At 36.1% G+C, this 19,994-nt stretch overlaps 2 protein-coding genes, 1 long non-coding RNA gene and 1 other non-coding gene across 7 annotated transcripts in view; 3 read left to right on the forward strand and 1 right to left on the reverse strand.

The window, feature by feature from the left end:
* The window catches only part of LOC131325634 (dihydrolipoyl dehydrogenase 1, chloroplastic-like), a 97,326-nt gene that overhangs the window by 26,564 nt on the left and 50,768 nt on the right, over nucleotides 1-19,994 (forward strand). The window lies entirely within an intron of this gene.
* On the reverse strand, nucleotides 364-2,093 carry LOC131325640 (uncharacterized). Of its 2 annotated transcripts, XR_009199773.1 has the most exons (3): nucleotides 1,975-2,093; nucleotides 1,064-1,133; nucleotides 364-612 (listed from the first exon to the last, which is right to left on the reverse strand). It is a non-coding gene; the product is annotated as an uncharacterized LOC131325640 (long non-coding RNA). The 2 variants fall into 2 exon arrangements; XR_009199772.1 differs by lacking the exon at nucleotides 1,975-2,093 and having other exon boundaries at nucleotides 1,064-1,140.
* LOC131325639 (GTP-binding protein SAR1A) lies at nucleotides 14,152-19,023 on the forward strand. Its single transcript, XM_058357983.1, has 3 exons — nucleotides 14,152-14,580; nucleotides 15,286-15,417; nucleotides 18,364-19,023. Exons 1-3 carry the CDS (start codon nucleotides 14,452-14,454, stop codon nucleotides 18,682-18,684), a joined length of 582 nt encoding a protein of 193 aa, XP_058213966.1. The 5' UTR covers nucleotides 14,152-14,451; the 3' UTR covers nucleotides 18,685-19,023.
* LOC131328172 (small nucleolar RNA snoR83) lies at nucleotides 16,382-16,504 on the forward strand. Its single transcript, XR_009200446.1, has one exon. It is a non-coding gene; the product is annotated as a small nucleolar RNA snoR83 (small nucleolar RNA).

Genomic DNA, 19,994 nt, shown 5'->3' on the forward strand with positions numbered 1-19,994 from the left:
TCTCGAGCATTTTTTAGGGGAAAATTTATGAAGCTGGAAAAAAAAAGAAGAAAGAAAAGGGGTCAATTCAATTTGCACAGCCAATGAAGTTCAAACGAAGACACTCATAGCAAAAGACAAATAAAGATGAATATCTTTAAAAGTCTTTCAACAAGGATCCCATGAGGACAAAAGAGGATGAAAACCCTCGAAAGCCCTAAATGTAATTGGATCTCAACAAAAGCTCCTGTAAGGAAGCAGATGTCAGGTACAGCTTCAAACCCATAGAAAGGGAATCAACACAAGCCTTTGGGAGCCAAAACCAAAAGGAAGCTTGAAACGACCCGCTCTAGAAGGATTAACATAATCAGTCTTAATGAAAGCTTAACATCAACCTTAATGAAATTCATTCCATAAACGCAAGACAATGTCAACTAAGTATATTACAACCGGCTTCCAAAATAAAATTTACAAGAGAACTTTACAAGATGAGTTGCATCCACATAAGGTACGACAACTCTCCAAAAATTGATATCACAAAATGTACTATGCCAAAAGGACACCAAGTCAACCCTCGCCTCCACTCCTACAGCCTGTTCGACCAGTAGTGGACCAAAACTCTACTTCAGTTACCTGAAAGGATTGTGAGTGTTACTACTTCATTCAAGCAAAAAGCATAAAACAATTTACACGAGCAAACATGGATCGAGTAATGCTTCTAACCTTATTTAGCAAGAAACAAGTTATTTTTCACAAACCATTAAATAAGCACAATATTTCAAGAAACCATAGGGTTGCTTCCCTCGCAACCGGGAGTTATGACGGTACCGTGACCCTGTGAACAGGGTACTTCCAACAATTTATACCCTGTTTGTGTACAGCAAACAGACAATTTATACCCTTCTTGTGTACATCAAGAAGAAAGAAAATCCAACCAACAATACAACTATGGCATGCTCTTGAAATAAAAACATGTTTCAAGCAACTTGATCCATATCCTCAACTATCGAAAAATTCCCAACATTTGCACAAAAAAACATAAGTTTATTTTTAGCTAATCACTTCAATGAAATAGCACACTCACCTTAGAGATTCAAAAGACAAAAGCGAAACGCCTCCTTCTCAACCTTGAGGTGGAGACTCGTCCCCCGATCCTAAAATATGAATGACACTACATGAGACCAATGCAATAAAACAATGGATGATGTGCTTCAATGCTCAAAAGATGATTCAATGAGATTTGGTACAAGAATTCCCAAGAATAAGGCTTAATCCATAACCGACATGTACGGTTCTGACCATATCTGAAACATAATCGTGAATTGAAGAATGACACTTTAACCATTGAAAAGTAAACTTCTTCCTCTTCGAATCGACAGGTCATTCATAAAAAACGGAATTCGGGTAACCTTACTACGGCCTCGCGACTATAACTTATCATAATACCAAAACTGGTGCAGAGACAGATTTTAGGTCAACTTCAACAGCAAATCTGTTATTGCTCAGGCATAACCAAGGCACATGGGTTGCATCGTTGGAAAGCTCTACGAGTCTAGTTTCTAGCAAAACAAGCGGAATGTGATTTCGAGTCTCGAGCTAGGAGATATGACTGTTTTCCCAACTTGTGTCAGTGCAGTCAGCAATACGAATTTCACAGCAGCAGTTCGGTGCGCGATTTTTAACTTTTTCCCCTCTTCGAAATAAATTCTGAAAATTTTACCCAACAAACTAGACATGCATATCCATCTCCAGTAAAAATTCCAGAAAATCACAAGGTCGGAAAGTCAGTGAGAAAAATTCGTTAAGAACAGGACAGATTCAGTCAAGTTCAAGCTCTAATTGACAGAATTGAGACATGTCTCAAAGATGGACGAATTTGCTAGGTTAAAATCCATTCTCTTATGAACCAATTAGGGTTTAAACTACAAAAATATGCAGGTATAACCATGTTTGATCAAAACCCAAAACATAGATTAGATATAAAATAGGGTTTACCTTCAATTTCCCAATTCTTCTTCTTCTTCTTCTTCTTCTTCTTCTCTCTCTCTCTCTCTCTCTCTCTCTCTCTCTCTCTCTCTACGTGATACAAGAGAAACGGTGGAGGGGTGTAGAATGGTGTAGAATACGGTAGAAGCTAGATTTATTAGGGAAAAGTTATCCCATGAGGTTGGGTGCATGGGTTCAAAAGGGTAATAATTCATCTTAACCCTTCATTCCACCTACCAAGTCAATCTCTTTTAAATTAACTTAATTAAACCCTTAAACTTAATCATGTATCACTAAACAATTAATGAATGATATGCGAATGATAACACAACACGTGTAACAATTAGCATGACCTATGCAACATAAAATTAAATGTCATATGCGATGCACGTGCATGCTCGGAACGGGTGTTACAAAGCTCCTTTTAGAGCCTCTAAAGACAAATGAAGAATATTCTCTCCGACAGAATCTTAGCAATGCAAAGATAAAGCCATTAAGAGACAAATAAAAAAAATTCCCTTTCAGCAAAGCCTTCTTCAAGACAGATGTTGAACCCTTTTACAGGAATCTTCTGCAAAACCTTTGAAGGAGAACAAGCCAGGAGAATCCTCAAATTCACTAACATGATTAAACCTCTCAAAGGCCTTAAAAGAGACGAAAATGAGAGGAGAATCTGTTAGAAAATCGAAAGACCAGTTGACAAAATCCTCAACAACAAGGGTATCAGAGAAGAGTCCAAATGGATTTGGAGATGAGCCTAACAAAAGCCTCTCACAAGAGACTAAAGCCAAAAGTAACAAAAATTCCCCGAAAGGAATTAGAGCCAGATAAGGAGCATAAATACATGAATTGAACCGAGTAACAACAAATTTGTTACCTTGCAAGCAACGGCAAATAGAATTGCGCAAATAGACCCTGAAAATCAAGACAAGGAGCAAAATAAGGGCATTAAGAAAAAAGAGTCCTACAGCAGTAAAAAAAAAAAAAAACTGTGACAGACTTGGCCTTTTGTTTTAGCTTGGTTTTGGCCTAACTCTTTTGGAGAAAATACATTCCAGTACAATACGCCATGTGGACTGTGGAAATTGTTAAGAGGAGTATAAGTTTGCAAAAAAAATAGCAGCTTTCCTCGTAACCAAAAAAAAAAAAAGTTAAAAGTTCTGGTATTAAAAAAGGGAGACCTACTGGAGCTTAAGAAGATTTGTGTTTGATTTTGTAAGACTGCTTTTATGATGTTTGGAGAAAAGCTGTTTGACAATTAGCTTTCTTCTCAAAAAGATTTACACAGCTACAAAGTCAGAAAAAAAAAACTTGCCGAAAAGAGAAAATTGCAGCAAATAAACAGAAAATACTGTAGCAAAAAAAAAACAAAGACGAAAAGAAAAAGCCAACTTACCTGAGCAAGGAATCTGTAAAAGCGAGAAGGGGAAAGACTTGGTATTTGCTTGATGAAACAAAAGAAAAGGAAAAAAACATCAGCAAAGAAAAAGTACTACCAAAAAAAAAAAAACGGAAAAAAAAGGGGAATTCAGAAATTCTCTCACTTGGAAAAGTGATCTGTGAATGTGCAGAATTTTGTAAGCAAGTACCTCTTTAAATACAAGAGATACATATATTCTTGGTTCTAGACTTCTAAAAGAGGTGGGTTCTCTTAGAATTATTAAAAAGAGAGTCCTTTCTAAACTCTCTTTGTCAAAGAATCCTATAAAAGGAAAACTCACAGCTTTTTTTTATCTAAGAAAAAAAAAATAGCTTCCAACGAAAGTTGGACCGGATCTTATTGATTAAAAATACTTTGGTATTAATCTGATAGGCCAAGGCAAGAGTCCAGGAATGGTATAAGACAAGAGAAACAAGTGTCCTTTTCAAACTCTATTGGAAACAAGAATATGCAGATTTTTGGAATCCTATCATGATATGGATTTATACACAAAAGGACCAGTAGAAAGAAGGAAATTGCTGGATGATCAGTCAAGAAGAAATCCTACTTAGACTTGGATTCTTAGCCAAAAAAAAGGCGCAAAAAAAAAAAAAAGGGTTATCAGCTAGAGTGAAAATTGGGCCTGGTTCACACCAAAATATCAAAAAAAAAAGGGGGTGGTCGGTAGATACAAAGCCCTCAAAGAAGAAATTATACAAAAAGAAGAGGCCTACGAAAAAGACTTACAAAAAAAATCTGCACACAATATCAATGGAAAAGGGTAGCCTATGCAAAACCCCAAAAAGGAGAGACCATATAAAAAGCCTATGAAAAAAAGGGGTCAGCACAAAAAATAAAGTGTTCAAAAATGGCTGTTAAAAAAAAACAAAACAAAACAAAAAAAAACAAAAAAAATAGAGAGTGCAGGCCTTGCAAAGTCAAAAAAAAAAAAAAACAGGCCACCAAAAGTTCGAGTTCAAGTAAACAAGGGCTCGCAAAAATGCAGCACATTCAAGATATGGAGACCATCTTACTGCAAGAAGTGCCAAGAGATCGTGACTTGTGCAAGTCAAAACTTTCTTGCACAACTCACGAGGGGCATTTGTTGGCACATAAATTTCAACCAAAGATTGATGAATATCATATGTTGGGCTTGCGGACTAAAAGGCATGTAAAGAGTCTAAAAGCATGTTGACCCAGCAAGTCCGCGAATCAACAAACACGTATTGGCCCGACAAGCCTAACGAATATATGAGCCTGCGGAAGAAGTAGCAGGACTACAAATCAGTTGAATCATGTAAGCCCATATCTCGCAAGGCCTACAAATCAAATATTCCGTTGAACTATGTAGGCCCGCATTTCGCAGGGCCTACAAACCAAATATGGGTTCACGTAGTCTCAAATTGGTACGTAGAACCCAAGAAATACTCCTGTGGAAGCAGAAGAATGTTACAAGATGAATGTCATCTGATGCAACCAACATTCAAAATTTAAAGAGACTGAGAAGATATGATATCATCCTATCCTCTGACAACAACTATTCAAATTCAGAGGAATTATTTGGCGGCCAAGCATCTAATGAAGGAAGCCCCTATAAATATGAGATCCATCATCAAAGGAAGGGACCTCAATCTCAGATCAGACCTAACATCTCTCATCTGTCTCTCATCGACCCCAAGATCTCAAACCTCGGATCTCATACTTCATCTCTCAACTCTTCACCATCACACCTCTTTTCCCTCAACGTAGAAAATATACGGAGAGAGAGAAGATATACCTCATTCACGCAAAACCACTACTATCTACAACCATTAAAGCAACCTACTCGCTCACTACCACCTACAATCTTCAACAAATTTCGAAGACCAGTAAGAGTAAGCATATCAAGCGATAGGTAAAGGGTTCCAATCCCTCTAAATGTATCCAGTATTCTCTGTTTTGATGTAAACAATTGTTTTAAACCCCAATCATCAATAAAGTTAAATTATTCCAGTCTATTTCTTGTTCTTTATTCTTTATTAATCGGAGGTTTTATTTTTAAGTATGTAATTAACGATTTGAAATCCAAATCGGAAATAGGAGCGTGCATATAAAAAATCAACACTGTTCGCTTGAACAGTGGATATTTGAGATATGGATTTCGAAGCGTGGATAAATTCTACTGTTCAAAATTTATGTCTACAAGCGTGGTACCCGCCCAATACCCAAAAACTTCTCGCAATATACACCTAATGCTCCCTATGCCGTAGGTACAACCCCCAAAAAAAACCTCATCACATAATGTTCATCGTCTATTGGCTGCGCCTATTCTTTCAAAATAATGAGTTAAACCAAAGATGAGCACTTGATCATGTTGGTCCAATTAATTACAAACCAAGTGGCAAAACATTCCCCACTAAAATATAGTGACATGAGCAAGTGATATCTCTTTCGGTATTTCTTTACTATTTTATTACTCAAATGTGTCTGTATCAATTGAGATGCCCTTCGACTAATTTTTTAGAGATCAACTAATCACATCTCTCTCAATTTTTTTTGTATATTATTGTCAGTTAATGCAAATCAGAATGCACTTGAATTTGAGAGCTCTACACAAACCGAATCAGTTTAATTTTAATTAATTTTTTTGGTAAATTGACTTCATCAAGAAGCAAACGGATCAATTAACATTAATCAAGATATGAGAATAAAGTTGCGAGTCCCCAGCCAAAAACTCAAAACAGAACACAACAAAACCAGCTAAAAAAAATACTCTTAAACAAAACTATTAGGATTCCACTCTATGAGAGCAGCAGCTTATAGGGGTTTATTGGACCACGCAAGTACAAGCACAACACACTCCGTAGAAGTTGGTATAATACCAAGAAATAATATCTTACCGCGTGTTTCCTAGATTTTATTACTATGTTTCATGTTTAGACTGTTTGAAAACTAGTGAATGAATTTGGAAAATTGGAGGGTCTTCCGAGACAACTGAACACATCCATTTTGGTTCATCGAATATAGATGAGGCACCTCTAAAGTTCAGCAGTTACGGATGGTTAATACCCACATGATGTGAGATTTATGGCACATAATTCATTCCAGCGGTTATGTGTATTTAATTCCCCTATGCAATTCAAAGGTACTCAGGTGTTGGCGTATATATTGAGGAGTCCCGTTTCAAATGTTCCATAAAAAATTTCTGAGTTTTCAGATGTTCCATCGGTGTTGGTGTATACACGGTTTTCAGATGTACCATAAAAAATTCCTAAGTTTCTTTCTTTGTGTGAGAGAGAGAGGCAGACGCAAGTTCAGTTTGTCAAGAATGCTTACAGTGGTGTTCTGTGTGTAGTGGTCCTAACCGGATAACTCCAGGGAAACGGACGCCGATTCAACCTCAACATCCTTCGATAGGCGGCAAATCTGTTTTTTAAGGACACTGTGTGTAACACAAGTTTCGGTTTGCATTTTTGTATCGATTTTGTATCGTCATTTCAATTATGATTTATATACGGTTCGTACATATAATCTGTATTTTTCTGTTTGTACATAGACAATTTCATTACGTACAAATTGAAAGATATAGATTACATATACAACGTATATAAACTGTAAATGAAATGACATTACAAAACTGATATAGAAATGCAAACCGAAATCTATGTTACACACAATGTCCTTAAACAGATTCGCCGCCTACCGAAGGGTGTTGAGATTGAATCGACATATGTCTCCCAAAAGTTATTCGATTAGGACCACTACCCACAGAACAACACTATGAACAACCTCGGTGAACTAAAGTTGCGGCTGCCTCTCTCACACACAAAAAACTTTGTATTTATGGAATATGAAGTTGGTATAGAACATAGTTCCGGAATTGCCAACTTATATAGCATATATTGAGGGTGACTTGCACTCTAGAAATCAATTCTTGAAACCGTCGGAATGAATAAGGTAATTAAATCCACGTAAATGTTGGAATAAATTCTATTCCATAAATCTCACATCATAGGACAATTAACCATCCGTAACTGCTGGACTTTAGAGGTGCCTCGTCTAGATTCATGAACCAAAGTGGGTCTGTTCGGTTGTCTAGGGAGACTTTCCGAATTTCCCAAATTCATTCTCAATTTTTCCAACATAGACTAGGAAATTTGAGCTTATTATTCATATTTCTAGTTAGTTTTGGTTTCTTTATTGGGTTTTGTTAATATGTGCCCTGAGGGCATATGTTAGTTATCATTAAATAAGCCCAACTACGCCCACTTGTATAGGAAGTTGTAAACGTAATAAATAGTATAGGCAATATTGAACTAAGAGAAAAACTTGTTCTGAGTGAGACAAAATTACCCTTTTGCTTTTCCCCTATGATATCTTTTCAACTGCCTTCCCTTTCAACACACGGTAAATCTCATTAACCAAGATGATATACAGTGCAACTATTCGTTTACTCCGTTAATCTACAAGCTACAATAAAGAAAACGAAAAAAAGGGAGGGCTAAAGATGGGAAAAACAAAAGCTGTTGCCGGATTTGGCTAAATGAAATGGTTGATTTTTTTTTTTTGTTTGAACTTTTTTCCGCATTGGTTAGTTTCGCAACAATTTTTTTTGGATTATTAGTTTGTATCGATAAGAAAAATCTAAAAAAAATATAATTATGATCGAAATTTTAAAAGAGTTCTTTTTTTTTTTTTCCATTCATTAAACTTAATCTATTCTATCTTAGGGAACTTGGGGAGGGAGATGAGTGTTTATGGGAATCGAACCATGCCCATGTGCATGAGAGTATAAATGAGACACCAACTATACTCCACTTCTCTTGCAAAGTTTAAAAGAGTTCACTAAGGATGAAAATAATCCAAAACAGACTGAATTTTTGGAACATTTGTCTTTATTCCCAAAAAAATTAAATTGGTTCATAATTTTTATGCTTTTTAATAAACTAGATTTGCGGGCTGGACATTTATTTAGGAACAGAGGGAGTAAAAATTTTTGCCGTTCAAAAGAAAAACATTGAGGGAAAAAAACCTCATGAAGAACTAAGCAGACAAATTACTCGAAAGTTCCATGCTTAGTCAACTTCTGCATTTTAAGTCTTGGATCGTCGGCTACTTCTTTTTTTAAACATTTGTCTGTACACAAAGGGGCATTTTTGTCTAAAAGTAAAAAGTAATCTTTCCGAGGACTCAATTTATTGCTCTACACATTCCCTATGAATAAAACAGAGCGGTTTTCTTTAAAAATGTCTAGGCATACAAACATAAATGCATCTACAGCCGTTCGATCGTATTTAGTGATAAGGTTATACACGTTGGATCAAAGGAATGAAGCTCTCTCTCTCTCCCCATAAATTACTCCCATTAAGTTATCGTATTCAAAACCACCCATTAAGGCATTATTCAAATGAAAACCAAAATCATATATAATCTTTGTACAAAACCGAAATTAAAGCCACCGAGATCACCGAAATCAAAGCACATTCCTTTTCCTATTCGAAAACTCTATGGATACCGACCCGAGCACACCGACCATGGCCACTGACAGTACACGGGGCCCACTCCTAGCCCCGCACGGATGATCCTACCCGTTCAATAATTTAAAAAATAACGAGTGGGCCCATGAAAAATCAGCTCCATCTAATATGTGTAAGTGTTTGATCAAATCTTCCCATTTTTGAAAAATAGGAAAAAAATGGAAAGATTGGATGAAAAATGAGAAGATTGGATCGAACACTTATACATATCGGATAGAGCTAATTTTTCACAAACCCACTCAGTTTTTATTTAAAAATTATTGAACGGCTCGGATCATTCATGCGGGTCCGAAGTGGGCCCCGCAAACGGTCTGTAAGTACTATTTGTGTGCTTGGGTCGGTATCCATAGCATCCTCCCTTCCTATTTCTAGGCTATCAAACGTACATCATGAAAATCACCGAAAATATAATTTTCTATACATCATTCATATGATTTTTACATTCTTCTTATTTACTTTCTCTACCTCTCCCCTCCTCTATCTCTTTTGAGAAGTTCAATACCACCACCAAAATCTACTTCATCGAAACCACCGAGGTGAGTTTTTCCATTATTTTTTGCATATTTGTTACCCATTTCCTTTTCATTAAGATTATGATGTTTATCAATGGATATGTTGCGTTATTGTTTGTAGCATAATAGAATTTGTTTTGGACACGGGTTGGTATATTGCACGCAAGTTCAGTATTAATTTGCGTGTTGTGATTGTTTGAGCCGTATATTGCACGCGAATTCAGTATTTGTTTCCGTGTGCTGACTGTTCGAATCGTGCCTTTAGGCACGGGCATACGCTAGTTCCCTATGAGAGTGGTGCAATATGAAGGAAATTAATGTACTCTTATCAAGTGCCTTAACATATGCCTTAGGGGCATACATTAACAAAACCCTATATGTCTATGTTTTATAATAGATAAAAGGTTCTTTTTAATTCACTTTTGTTACATGGTGAGCTTCTTAACAATCAAAAAAACTATGAGCAGAGACAATTCGCAGAGAACCATGCAAAGACAAACGCGTTTGGCCCCATTTCGGGTCCCAAAAAAATCTAGAAAAATATTCATAAATTTTTGAATATTATTTTATGGGGCCCTGTAAAAAATCAGCTTTAGTGGATAACGGTAAGTATTACTTTTTTATTCGTAAGGGCGAACTGAGCAGTTTCGCCCCACGAATCAAAAAATAATACTTACCGCTATCCACTGGAGCTGATTTTTTACAGAGCCCCATAAAATAATATTCAAAAATTTATTAATATTTTTCTAGATTTTTTTGGGACCCGAAATGGGGCCAAACGCGTTTGTCTCTGCGTGGTTCTCTGCGAATTGTCTCTGCTGTTAGCAGAGCTGCTTAACAATAGGCACAACGAGATTAGAGTTCGATATAACATTATATGACGGGGGCAGCATGGCATGGACATCATGGAATGGGTTGGGTTGGGTTTGAGTAGGGCTAGACGGGATCATCGTTTGGGGCACGCAATACGAGCATGATAAGAAGACCATAAACTTGGAGACTTTAAATTATGGAATACATGTTTTTTTAAACGCAATACCCAAAATATATTTCACAATATAACTTTAAATGTATGTCTAAAAACATAGTTCATACATCTTTTAAAACAACTAATAAACAACCAAAGACAACATGATAAAGAATCAACCTATAATTTATTTTCGTCATTCATCTTCCAAACAATACTCATGTTACAAAATGCATTCTCATATATTTATCAAACACTTCATCAGATTTAAAACACATTTTGACCATAATCTAAAAAGTCAAAAAAATCAATAAGCAAAATGCAGAAAGCCAAAAATTGGGGCTCCCAACAAAAAACGCAAAAGGTCTATTTGCACAAACAATGTAGAACAGGTGATGTACAGATATTTTTGCAAGGCCCACTTTGGGTTTCACACAAATTATTCGAACCGCACATGTTTTTAAAATACATTTTATGAGACCTTGTAAAAAAAATTAGTTCAAATGGGTCTTAGCTTTCTCAAAATTCCAGGTGAAAGTGATTAATTCGCCCAGCGAATTCAGAAAAAAGTATTATCCGATATCCAATGAAGATAATTTTTTTACAAGATTTCATAATTTTTTTTAAATGTACGATCTAGATAATTTTTGCGAAAATGTAAGAAAACAAATAATATGAAGGAACATCGTCTGCTATTCGGATAGGAGAAAGAGAAATAGGCTCCGCAAAAATATATGTGCATGATCTATCCCATATTATTTGTGCTCATAGCACGTCGGTAAAACACCCCCTAAAGTGGTACAGGACTACTTATTCGTGGCTTGTACAAGACTACTCTATTTTTAAAACTAAAATGTTATGATACATGAAAAAAGATGCATAAAAGTGTTCAGGAAAGAGAATGGGCCGCTTAGATTCAACTTTCTTGGACACTTTTATGTTTTTCTATTTTGTTTCTGTTAGTTTTGAGATTTTGAATTTGAATTTGTACGTAATAAGTATAGAAAAAAATAGAATAATAATTAAAAATATAAGTAATGATTGAAGATAGATAAAAAATAAAATAAAAATAATAATTAAAGAAAAATAAAATAATTATTATAATCTAAAATTCAAAACCCTACCGAACGGAATTGATCTTACCGTCCCTTTTTTTAACAGGGCAAAAAAAAGTGTACTGTACATCATTGATGTGATGTGTTTGTCACGTGTTCCATTCACAGCAAAATCTATTCAACGCTGAGAAATTATGGTTGCGATGAATCTAAGCCGTTAATCTGGTACACCAACGGCCCAGAACCTCTCGATGACACCATAGTTATGGTTCTCAAATTCTGATTGGTCCATTGTGACACACACAACTGCCAATTACCGGTAACACCAACCCACAGGGCCACAGCATAGGAATTTCACTTTAACCCCCTTGTAGTATGGACTTGGTGCAGATTAATCCCTATCATCAAAACTTGCATATAATCTTCACGTGGTTGGTGGACTTAAGTGCATGTTACATCTCTCATCAAAAAGACAAAAAAGTAAAAAAATCATCGTGATGCCCTCTTTGTATTATGTCTCCGTACTCCTCTCTCATGTATGTATAAGCATATTCATATTACAAAGCAAAAAATTATAGCTTAGCGTGTGGTTAATTGTTGTTGGGCTTTCGGTGGTGGTGGCTTGAGGTTGGGGTGGAGATGTTTGTTTTGAATAGTCATTTTTTGGGTTTTTAGTAGATTTTGTTTTTTTCTTGATTGGTAGGAGGGATCATTATATTATGTTTGTGCTACAAAGTACAAATTACGGGACACTACATCAATTATGTGAGAGTCTACGAGATAACCAAACCCAATAACTCAACCAACAAGATAAATAAGTCCAACTCAACTACAAGCCACATTAGGGGAGCAATAATCTAAACAAATACACATAGAAGAACACTCACAGGCAAGTAGAGAGACTTGAACTCTTGACTTCCTAACTAAATGCAAGAGTCCTGGCCAATTAAACTAACCCTAGTGGATTCCATTTTAATAAACACGATTGAGATTATTTTCTGCATATTTTCTATTGGTCTTTGCGTTGTAGTTGATTTCTTAGCCATCTAGTATATGAGGTGCTTTCATGCACGCAATGCTTTCTACCTGGGGTGCTTTAGCCAGTTGGTTGGTATGGCCAGTTGGAAGTCTCGTCAATAATGGCAATACTGTAATAGCTGTTAATCAACAAATTACATCTGTTTCTCTGCTAATTAACTGTCTGATCAATTTATCGCTGGTGTAACCTTCATTTTGACTTGGATGTATTATTTGTCTCATACGTACGCAATAGATCTTTTTCCCGTTGTATTAGATGCACATGGTGAGTTGTAATATGTTGATATATTTCTCACTCCCTCACCAAAAAAAGCATACAATATGGTACTAAAGTTGGATTTATTTTCTTGCATTAAAGTTTGGACTTGTTTTCAAGGTTTTGATCCTAATACCGGTATTGATGAAATTTGATACCCAACATCTCTACTTTTTTCCTGCATAAATACCGATTGTTGCTAGTTGTACTTGTACCAGTCAAACAGTGAGTGAACGGTATTGGACAATAATGAATAGTCTAGACCACGTCTAAATTTATTTTCTTCTTCCAGTACCGGTAAATATCAGACGGTTTGGTCAATTGCCAAATGATACCAGACTACTTTTAAATTTATTTTACTTTGTATTAATAAAAATATTATACTAATAAATTCTTTGATGTGGGGAAAAAAATAGTAGCGGTAAATCCAAACCGTATCCGGTATCTCACAGGTACTAGTACATACCATACCTGTAGGAAAATTGATACTCTAGCCGGTACAGCATTCAGACCTAACTTGTGTTAGTTTGAACGAATGCAGGACTGCATGACATTTTAGTCAGTTTAGACCACGTCTAAATTTATTTTCTTCTTCCAGTACCGGTAACTATCAGACGGTTTGGTCAATTGCCAAATGATACCAGACTACTTTTAAATTTATTTTACTTTGTATTAATAAAAATATTATACTAATAAATTCTTTGATGTGGGAAAATAATATTAGTAGCGGTAAATCCAAACCGTATCCGGTATCTCACAGGTACTAGTACATACCATACCTGTAGGAAAATTGATACTCTAGCCGGTACAGCATTCAGACCTAACTTGTGTTAGTTTGAATGAATGCAAGACTGCATGACATTTTAGTCGATAAACCAAAAAGAATTACTCCGGATGGGTTCTTCCTAACTTTTTTTTTTTGTGTGGTCATTTTGGTTTTTGTACTTGTCTCATTTTTTCTATTTTTTGTTGAATTCGATCTATATATTTTGTATTAATCATCCATCCCACTCGAGGAATTCAAAAAGTAAGAAATTATGACTAAAAGGAAATAAAAATTCATTAAATACGAAAAAATACCAAAAAATTATTGTTTTTTGCCTAAAATGTCATCTTTAAGATTGTTTTTCAACTTTTGTTCACATCCACGTACTTTCTCGTTGAAATGAATGATTAACCTTATAAAATATGACAAAAAACTAAATAAAAATACCCAAAAAAATTACTACTCCATAGACGAAAAGAAAAAAAAAAGTTAGGGAGAACCACCCGGAATGGGAGTTTTTAAAATGATGACAGAAAGGCCAATTCGTACAAAGCCGACGAGGGGTCAAAGTGAAGTTTATGAGAGGAAAAAAAAACTCTACGACCGGTTAAACAAGTTAACGGTGTCATCTTCATTTCCATTTTACTACTACAACGCAAGCACACAGAGAGAGAGAGAGAGAGAGAGAGAGGTAGTGAAATCAATGCCAAGTTGCCACAAAGCATTTTTCTCTCTCTAGGGCTCGATTCGATCTTTATTCATTACTGTAGTATACAATAGTAAAATATACAAAGACATAACGCTTTCTCTCTCTACAAGCACCACCGGCCGTGATAGCCGTCGTTGAATCAATCGAGAGATTGCGAACCGCCGTGTTCGCAGATCGATCGATCCGGTTTCGTTCGGCTCGAATTTCTGCTTTTTGTTTTTGAAGGATTAATTGTTAGGGATCGGAGATGTTTTTGGTCGATTGGTTCTACGGAGTCCTTGCGTCGCTGGGTCTGTGGCAGAAGGAGGCTAAGATCTTGTTCTTGGGGCTCGACAATGCCGGCAAAACGACGTTGCTTCATATGTTGAAAGACGAGGTTATTTATCTCTCGTGTTTTGTTTATCGAATTATGCGCCTGCGTGGTTTATAGTTTCGGAGTCCCTGCTTTGTTCTGTTTGTTTGAATTTTTTTAGGGTTATGTTTGTACAAATTTTGAGATGTAAAGATGTAGGCAAAAATGTGAAGAAATTTTGTTGTATACAAGGCTCTATATTTTAACATATTCATTTTGGTTATTAGTTTATTCGACCTAGTTTGTTTTGCTTTGTTGAGCTATATTAACTAATTACTCACATCAGCTATGCCAAATAGCTAAATTAAGCGGGTTTATTGAAGGATTTGGTTGTTGGTTTCTAAACTAATGGATATTTTGTGGGGATAATTTCAAAATTGTTTTTGAGGAGGCATTCCCAAGTTATTATTTCTTACGACATAAGCTTTTGCGATATATAATAGTAGTTGCTCTTGAACTGAAATGGTTTTCGAGAATTTGAAAAATTAATTTGTTCTGGCTTCTATTTTCATGAAATTATCGAAAACAAGTTTAGTAACCCGCCAACAGGACGAACTTTTGTGGTAAGTGTTCGTAGAAACTGGTTCTGCAACAACAACCACACTGAATAAACTAATATTCCTCTATCATTCCAATGTCTATTTCATTTCCCAAGCAGAGTAAGTCCGGTGTTACTCACATATTGAACATTGAGCTAATATGTTTGATATTGGTTTGGGATCTTGACAGAGATTAGTTCAGCACCAGCCGACACAGTACCCAACATCAGAGGAGCTGAGCATTGGGAAAATCAAGTTTAAGGCTTTTGATTTGGGTGGTCATCAGATTGCCCGCAGAGTTTGGAAAGATTACTATGCCAAGGTAGGCATTTGTAATGTGTAGTCCTCTTTTTTAATTTGTTGATTGGTTTACTTGCAATATCGTTAACACTCTGTTGTATTGACCTAGTTTGAATGAAGCTCTGAATTGAGATGGATTAAGATTTCTCTAGATGGATCTAAATTGTCTTCTGATGTTCTGTTACCATTGATTAATGATGGGTAGATTTTTTTTTTACTTGCTTCTTTGGTACAGAATTGACGTGTTGGCGTTAATGATGATCTCTTTGGTGATTTATTAGGTGCAAGCTTAATCATTCTAACAACTTTGTTGTGAACGGCATAGTTGTTCTATTACTGTTCCCTAGTCAGTGCCTTTTATACTGTGTTCCATAGGGGCAGGTTTTCAGTCATGCCGTTGTTGTATGTTATGGATATGGGGCTATTTGATTTAATAGGATGCAAGGAGGTGCTCCTTTCGCACTTCTTTAATTGCCTATTATGTTTATTTAGTAATCAAGATGTTGAATTAAGGATGGGCCATTCTGACTCAGTGCAGAAGCATTGGCATTATGAGCTTTATGCATCTCGCTTTAGACCCTCTTCTAACTTGGTTGTTCATGATTGTCGATGGGGCCAGTGTCCTTTTCATGTTTAGTCCCCCTCTCTCCCTTGACACCCCAGATGTGTAGGAGAATGTTGTCTTTGAATATTTTTATGTTTGTTTACTTTTTTTAAACAACTTATAATTTCTCTGTTTTATTGTTTCCAGTGGGGAATACATTTGTTCGACAGGACGACTCCTATTTCTTAATTTCTTTGTTGCTTGAACTCGACCAATGAAGGCCCTGTGTATGGAACTAAATTGTTTCTCTATTTTAGAATGAGAACCTGATACAGGACAAAATTGACGGCAACCCTACCTGCATAACCCTCATGAATTTGTGATTGATGAATATATTCATATTCCGTGTCCACGCTTTTGGGGATTTTTTGCCGCCTTCATAATCCCAGATAAACAATAAAAAGTGTTTAGCTGATTCATGGAAGGTGGACATCGACATTGGGAGTTCGCTGATGACACCTTTTTGTTTATAGGAGGTGTTCTAATAGTTCCTCATCAAACACATCCTTTCTTGCAAATCGAACTAGTTTGTTATTTCATGTTGGAAGTTCCCTACTGAATGAGATAAGGGAGTGGTCCATACGTTCTTTATCCTTATATAACCTTTCACTTTTTTTACTGCCTTGCATCATGTTGGGATGATCTCATTACCCTAGAATTTGCTCCTGGGCACCAGGATCAATCCCTAATGCTCAAATGCTGTGTAATTCCCAAATCTTGCACTTGTCATCCATTTGCGCATCCATGGGTGGAGAATCCTAGATGTTGATGATGATGACAGCACTTTAGTTCCAGTAGAAGGTGGGATCTGTCGTATGTCATATCTTTTACCTGCAGTGTTCGGAACGATTTGGCATAACGTTCTCGTTTTTCTTGTTTTATCTTGGCAATTGATAGTGCAACATTTTGGACATTTGAACTACTGAAACATAATCATAAAGGGAGTTTAAAAAGCAGGAACCACTGAAACATCATATGTTAAAATGCAGGAAAGCATGGACGTAAAATTGTTAAGAAGTTAGTAGAATCATTTATAAAATTAGTTTCCCTTGCTAACAGAAAAGAATGCATGGAGGTTACTTTTTCGGCTCACAATTCCATGTGGACATATTCCTGCTTTTACTTGATACTTTGGTTTGCATGATTCTTCACTATGAGATTGTATCGGCCCTTTTTTGTGGTGTGCACTGTGCAGTGTGCTTGATGAACTTTAATTTTTTGGTAAATGTGCTCGATAATCATTACAAGTGGAAGAATGGGTTCTAAAAATGATCTGAGATTTGATTATGGTTCCATATTTCCATCTAAAGGTTATCTTTCCGCTTCTGTCAAACTTTAACTATGTGCAAAGTTAGATGAAAGTGACGGGAGTAAAAGTTGTTCTGAGCCATTAGAGATATTGACAATTTTGATTGGTTTCTGATGAGGTATTATCTGTTTGAAATGGATACTGGAGATAGTTTTGGCCTGCTTGTTCTGTCCGTCTAAGCATTTTTTTTGTTCTTATTGGTTCGTGGTTTTGACGTATCATATGTTACATGGACTCTTTCGTGACCCTCCTGAAATTATCGGAATTTTTGTGTGTGTGAATCGAAGCAGGAAGTACTATATATTAAACTACCCAAAATAGGGAAAGATTGATGTCTAGTTCAAGTGGTAAGGTCTTTGGTTTTCTACTGAGCGGTCGTGAATTCAAAACTTGCTACTACTACCATTCAAGTATTTTTTTCTTACTGGCTGCCTACACGGTTTGGAAAAAAATTCTTCAAAACTTGCAACTAACAAGAGTTGAACCATGTTCATCCTAGACTTACATAGTTATAGTACCACAAAGCCAACCCATACAATTATGTCAATTACACAAATAAAAATCTAATAAATGATGTAGTGAAAATGCAGAAACACTAGTACATTCATTTTCATTCTCATTATATTTTTTTGAATGCTTTATATTGGATTGTAAATATTTTTTATTAAGTTTATGCTCGAAAGTTGACCCCTCTGTCCGAAATTTCTGGATCCGCCACTTGTTGTATCTGTGTCCGACATTTTTAGTTGGATATTGACCTGGCAAGCATAGTTTGTAATTTCAACTTACCAGAAACTATTGTAAGCATAAAGTGATTGATTCACGTAAAATGAAAATATGTATCGAGAAATAGGGATGTCCCCGCTCCCCATATCCTGAAATGGAGATTAGATGAATGAACCCCACACTAAGACAAGTGTGCTATAGGGTTTCACTTGAATATCAGTTTTCTGATAGGGATTAAATGTCTGCCCCCCTCCCTGGGTTAAGCACAAGTCTTATTAAACTAAATTCACTTGGTTGGTCTAACTATTGTGCCATTCTTGCCCGTGAAGGTGGATGCTGTTGTCTACTTGGTTGACGCTTACGATAAGGAGAGATTTGCCGAGTCAAAAAAGGAACTAGACGCGCTCCTCTCTGACGAATCCTTGGCCACTGTTCCCTTCCTAATTCTGGGCAACAAGATCGATATCCCTTATGCCGCTTCGGAAGACGAGTTGCGTTACCACATGGGTCTGACCGGAGTCACCACTGGGAAGGGGAAAGTAAACCTGGCAGACTCCGGTGTGCGTCCGCTTGAAGTGTTCATGTGCAGCATCGTTCGCAAAATGGGCTACGGGGATGGCTTCAAGTGGGTTTCTCAGTACATCAAGTGAAAAAGGAGGCAGGTTGGGGGGATATATGAGACTCGCTTTCAGAGTTTTTACGTGTTATTTACGTACTCACTTGAATTGGATCTGTGTTGTCTGTTTGAAATGTCAATGTTTGTTGGATATATTTCCGTTACAGTTTTTTAGGTAAATGACATATGTGACATGCCCCTTCTAGTATTTTTTGTGATGTGGTGCCAAATGATTTATTGTGCCATTGAAGGAGAGTCAACTCCAGTGTTTTCCTCTACAGTAGGCTGTATTTCTGTTGGAACATTTTTATTTTTTTTGGTTGGGTTAGCATTTCTTAATGAATAATAGCTACGTCAATTTCTTGTTTGAGTACTCATTATGGGAACGATATTGTGGAGGTTCTGCTCTGTCGGTTCGTTTCATTGTTTCATTGTTGCCGTAACTATGGGCTGATCGATGGTTGCCCTTTTGTTCAAATTGAATTCAGTTGGTAAATTTTCTTACGAATGCGATGAACTTTAGTGTTGAGATAATCATGCGGTCAATTTGGGTTCATTGCCCTATTTTGGCCGACTGTTTGGGTTAGCTGTGTCTTTGGTTCATAATATTGTTGGATATATTTGCCTTACTGCCTGGATATTATTGTGTAGTGTATAAGCATTTCAGTTTTCTACAACTTTAAAAAACTAATGTGAAAAATCCCACAACCCAGAGATGTTTTGAGCTACCGAAGAAAAATTCCTTGTATGAGTGTTTCCGTTAGTAATTAATTTATGCAGCATTATTTTTTAGTTTTTTTCTTATTTTAATTTTTTTTTTCGTGTTTTTTAGTTTTATGCCAAAATTTTATGTGATGAGTTTGTCTCGATGAGAGGAATCAAAAAAATAAAAAAATAATGACTTTTACACAAGTATTTTGGGAAATATTTAAGAAAAATGCAAAAAGTAGATTTTTGGACATTTTCTTGGATATTTTTCAAAATACTTGTGTAAAAGTCATAATTTTTTACTTTTTCGATTCCTCTCGTTGAGACAAACCCATATAACATAAAAGTTTAGCGTAAAACTAACAAATGCGGAAAAAATTTAAATAAGGACAAAACCAAAAGAGTTGTACATAAGTTAATCACTAGCGTGAACGGGACAATATTTTGAAAATCGGACAAGGCATTTTACATTTTTCCCCCATACAAAAGCATTGTGGTTTTTTTTTTTTTTTTTTTTCTCTTTCGTCATTGCTTGGCACTTGCCGAAATTATCAGAGACTGTGGATAATTTGTGATCCGTGTTAGTCTTTCAGCATTGTGAGCTTAGTCACATAATCCTTCAAAATGGTATAAGCT

Source organism: Rhododendron vialii, chromosome 5a, assembly GCF_030253575.1.
Source record: "Rhododendron vialii isolate Sample 1 chromosome 5a, ASM3025357v1".
Lineage (NCBI taxonomy): Eukaryota > Viridiplantae > Streptophyta > Magnoliopsida > Ericales > Ericaceae > Rhododendron > Rhododendron vialii.

What these genes read in the sequence shown, in the direction of transcription:
- LOC131325639 (XM_058357983.1), top strand. Translation starts at nt 14,452, where the DNA reads ATGTTTTTGGTCGATTGGTTCTACGGAGTCCTTGCGTCGCTGGGTCTG. An exon ending in TTCATATGTTGAAAGACGAG is followed by an intron (nt 14,581 to 15,285) that starts GTTATTTATCTC and finishes GGATCTTGACAG; the next exon opens with AGATTAGTTCAGCACCAGCC. An exon ending in GGAAAGATTACTATGCCAAG is followed by an intron (nt 15,418 to 18,363) that starts GTAGGCATTTGT and finishes TTGCCCGTGAAG; the next exon opens with GTGGATGCTGTTGTCTACTT.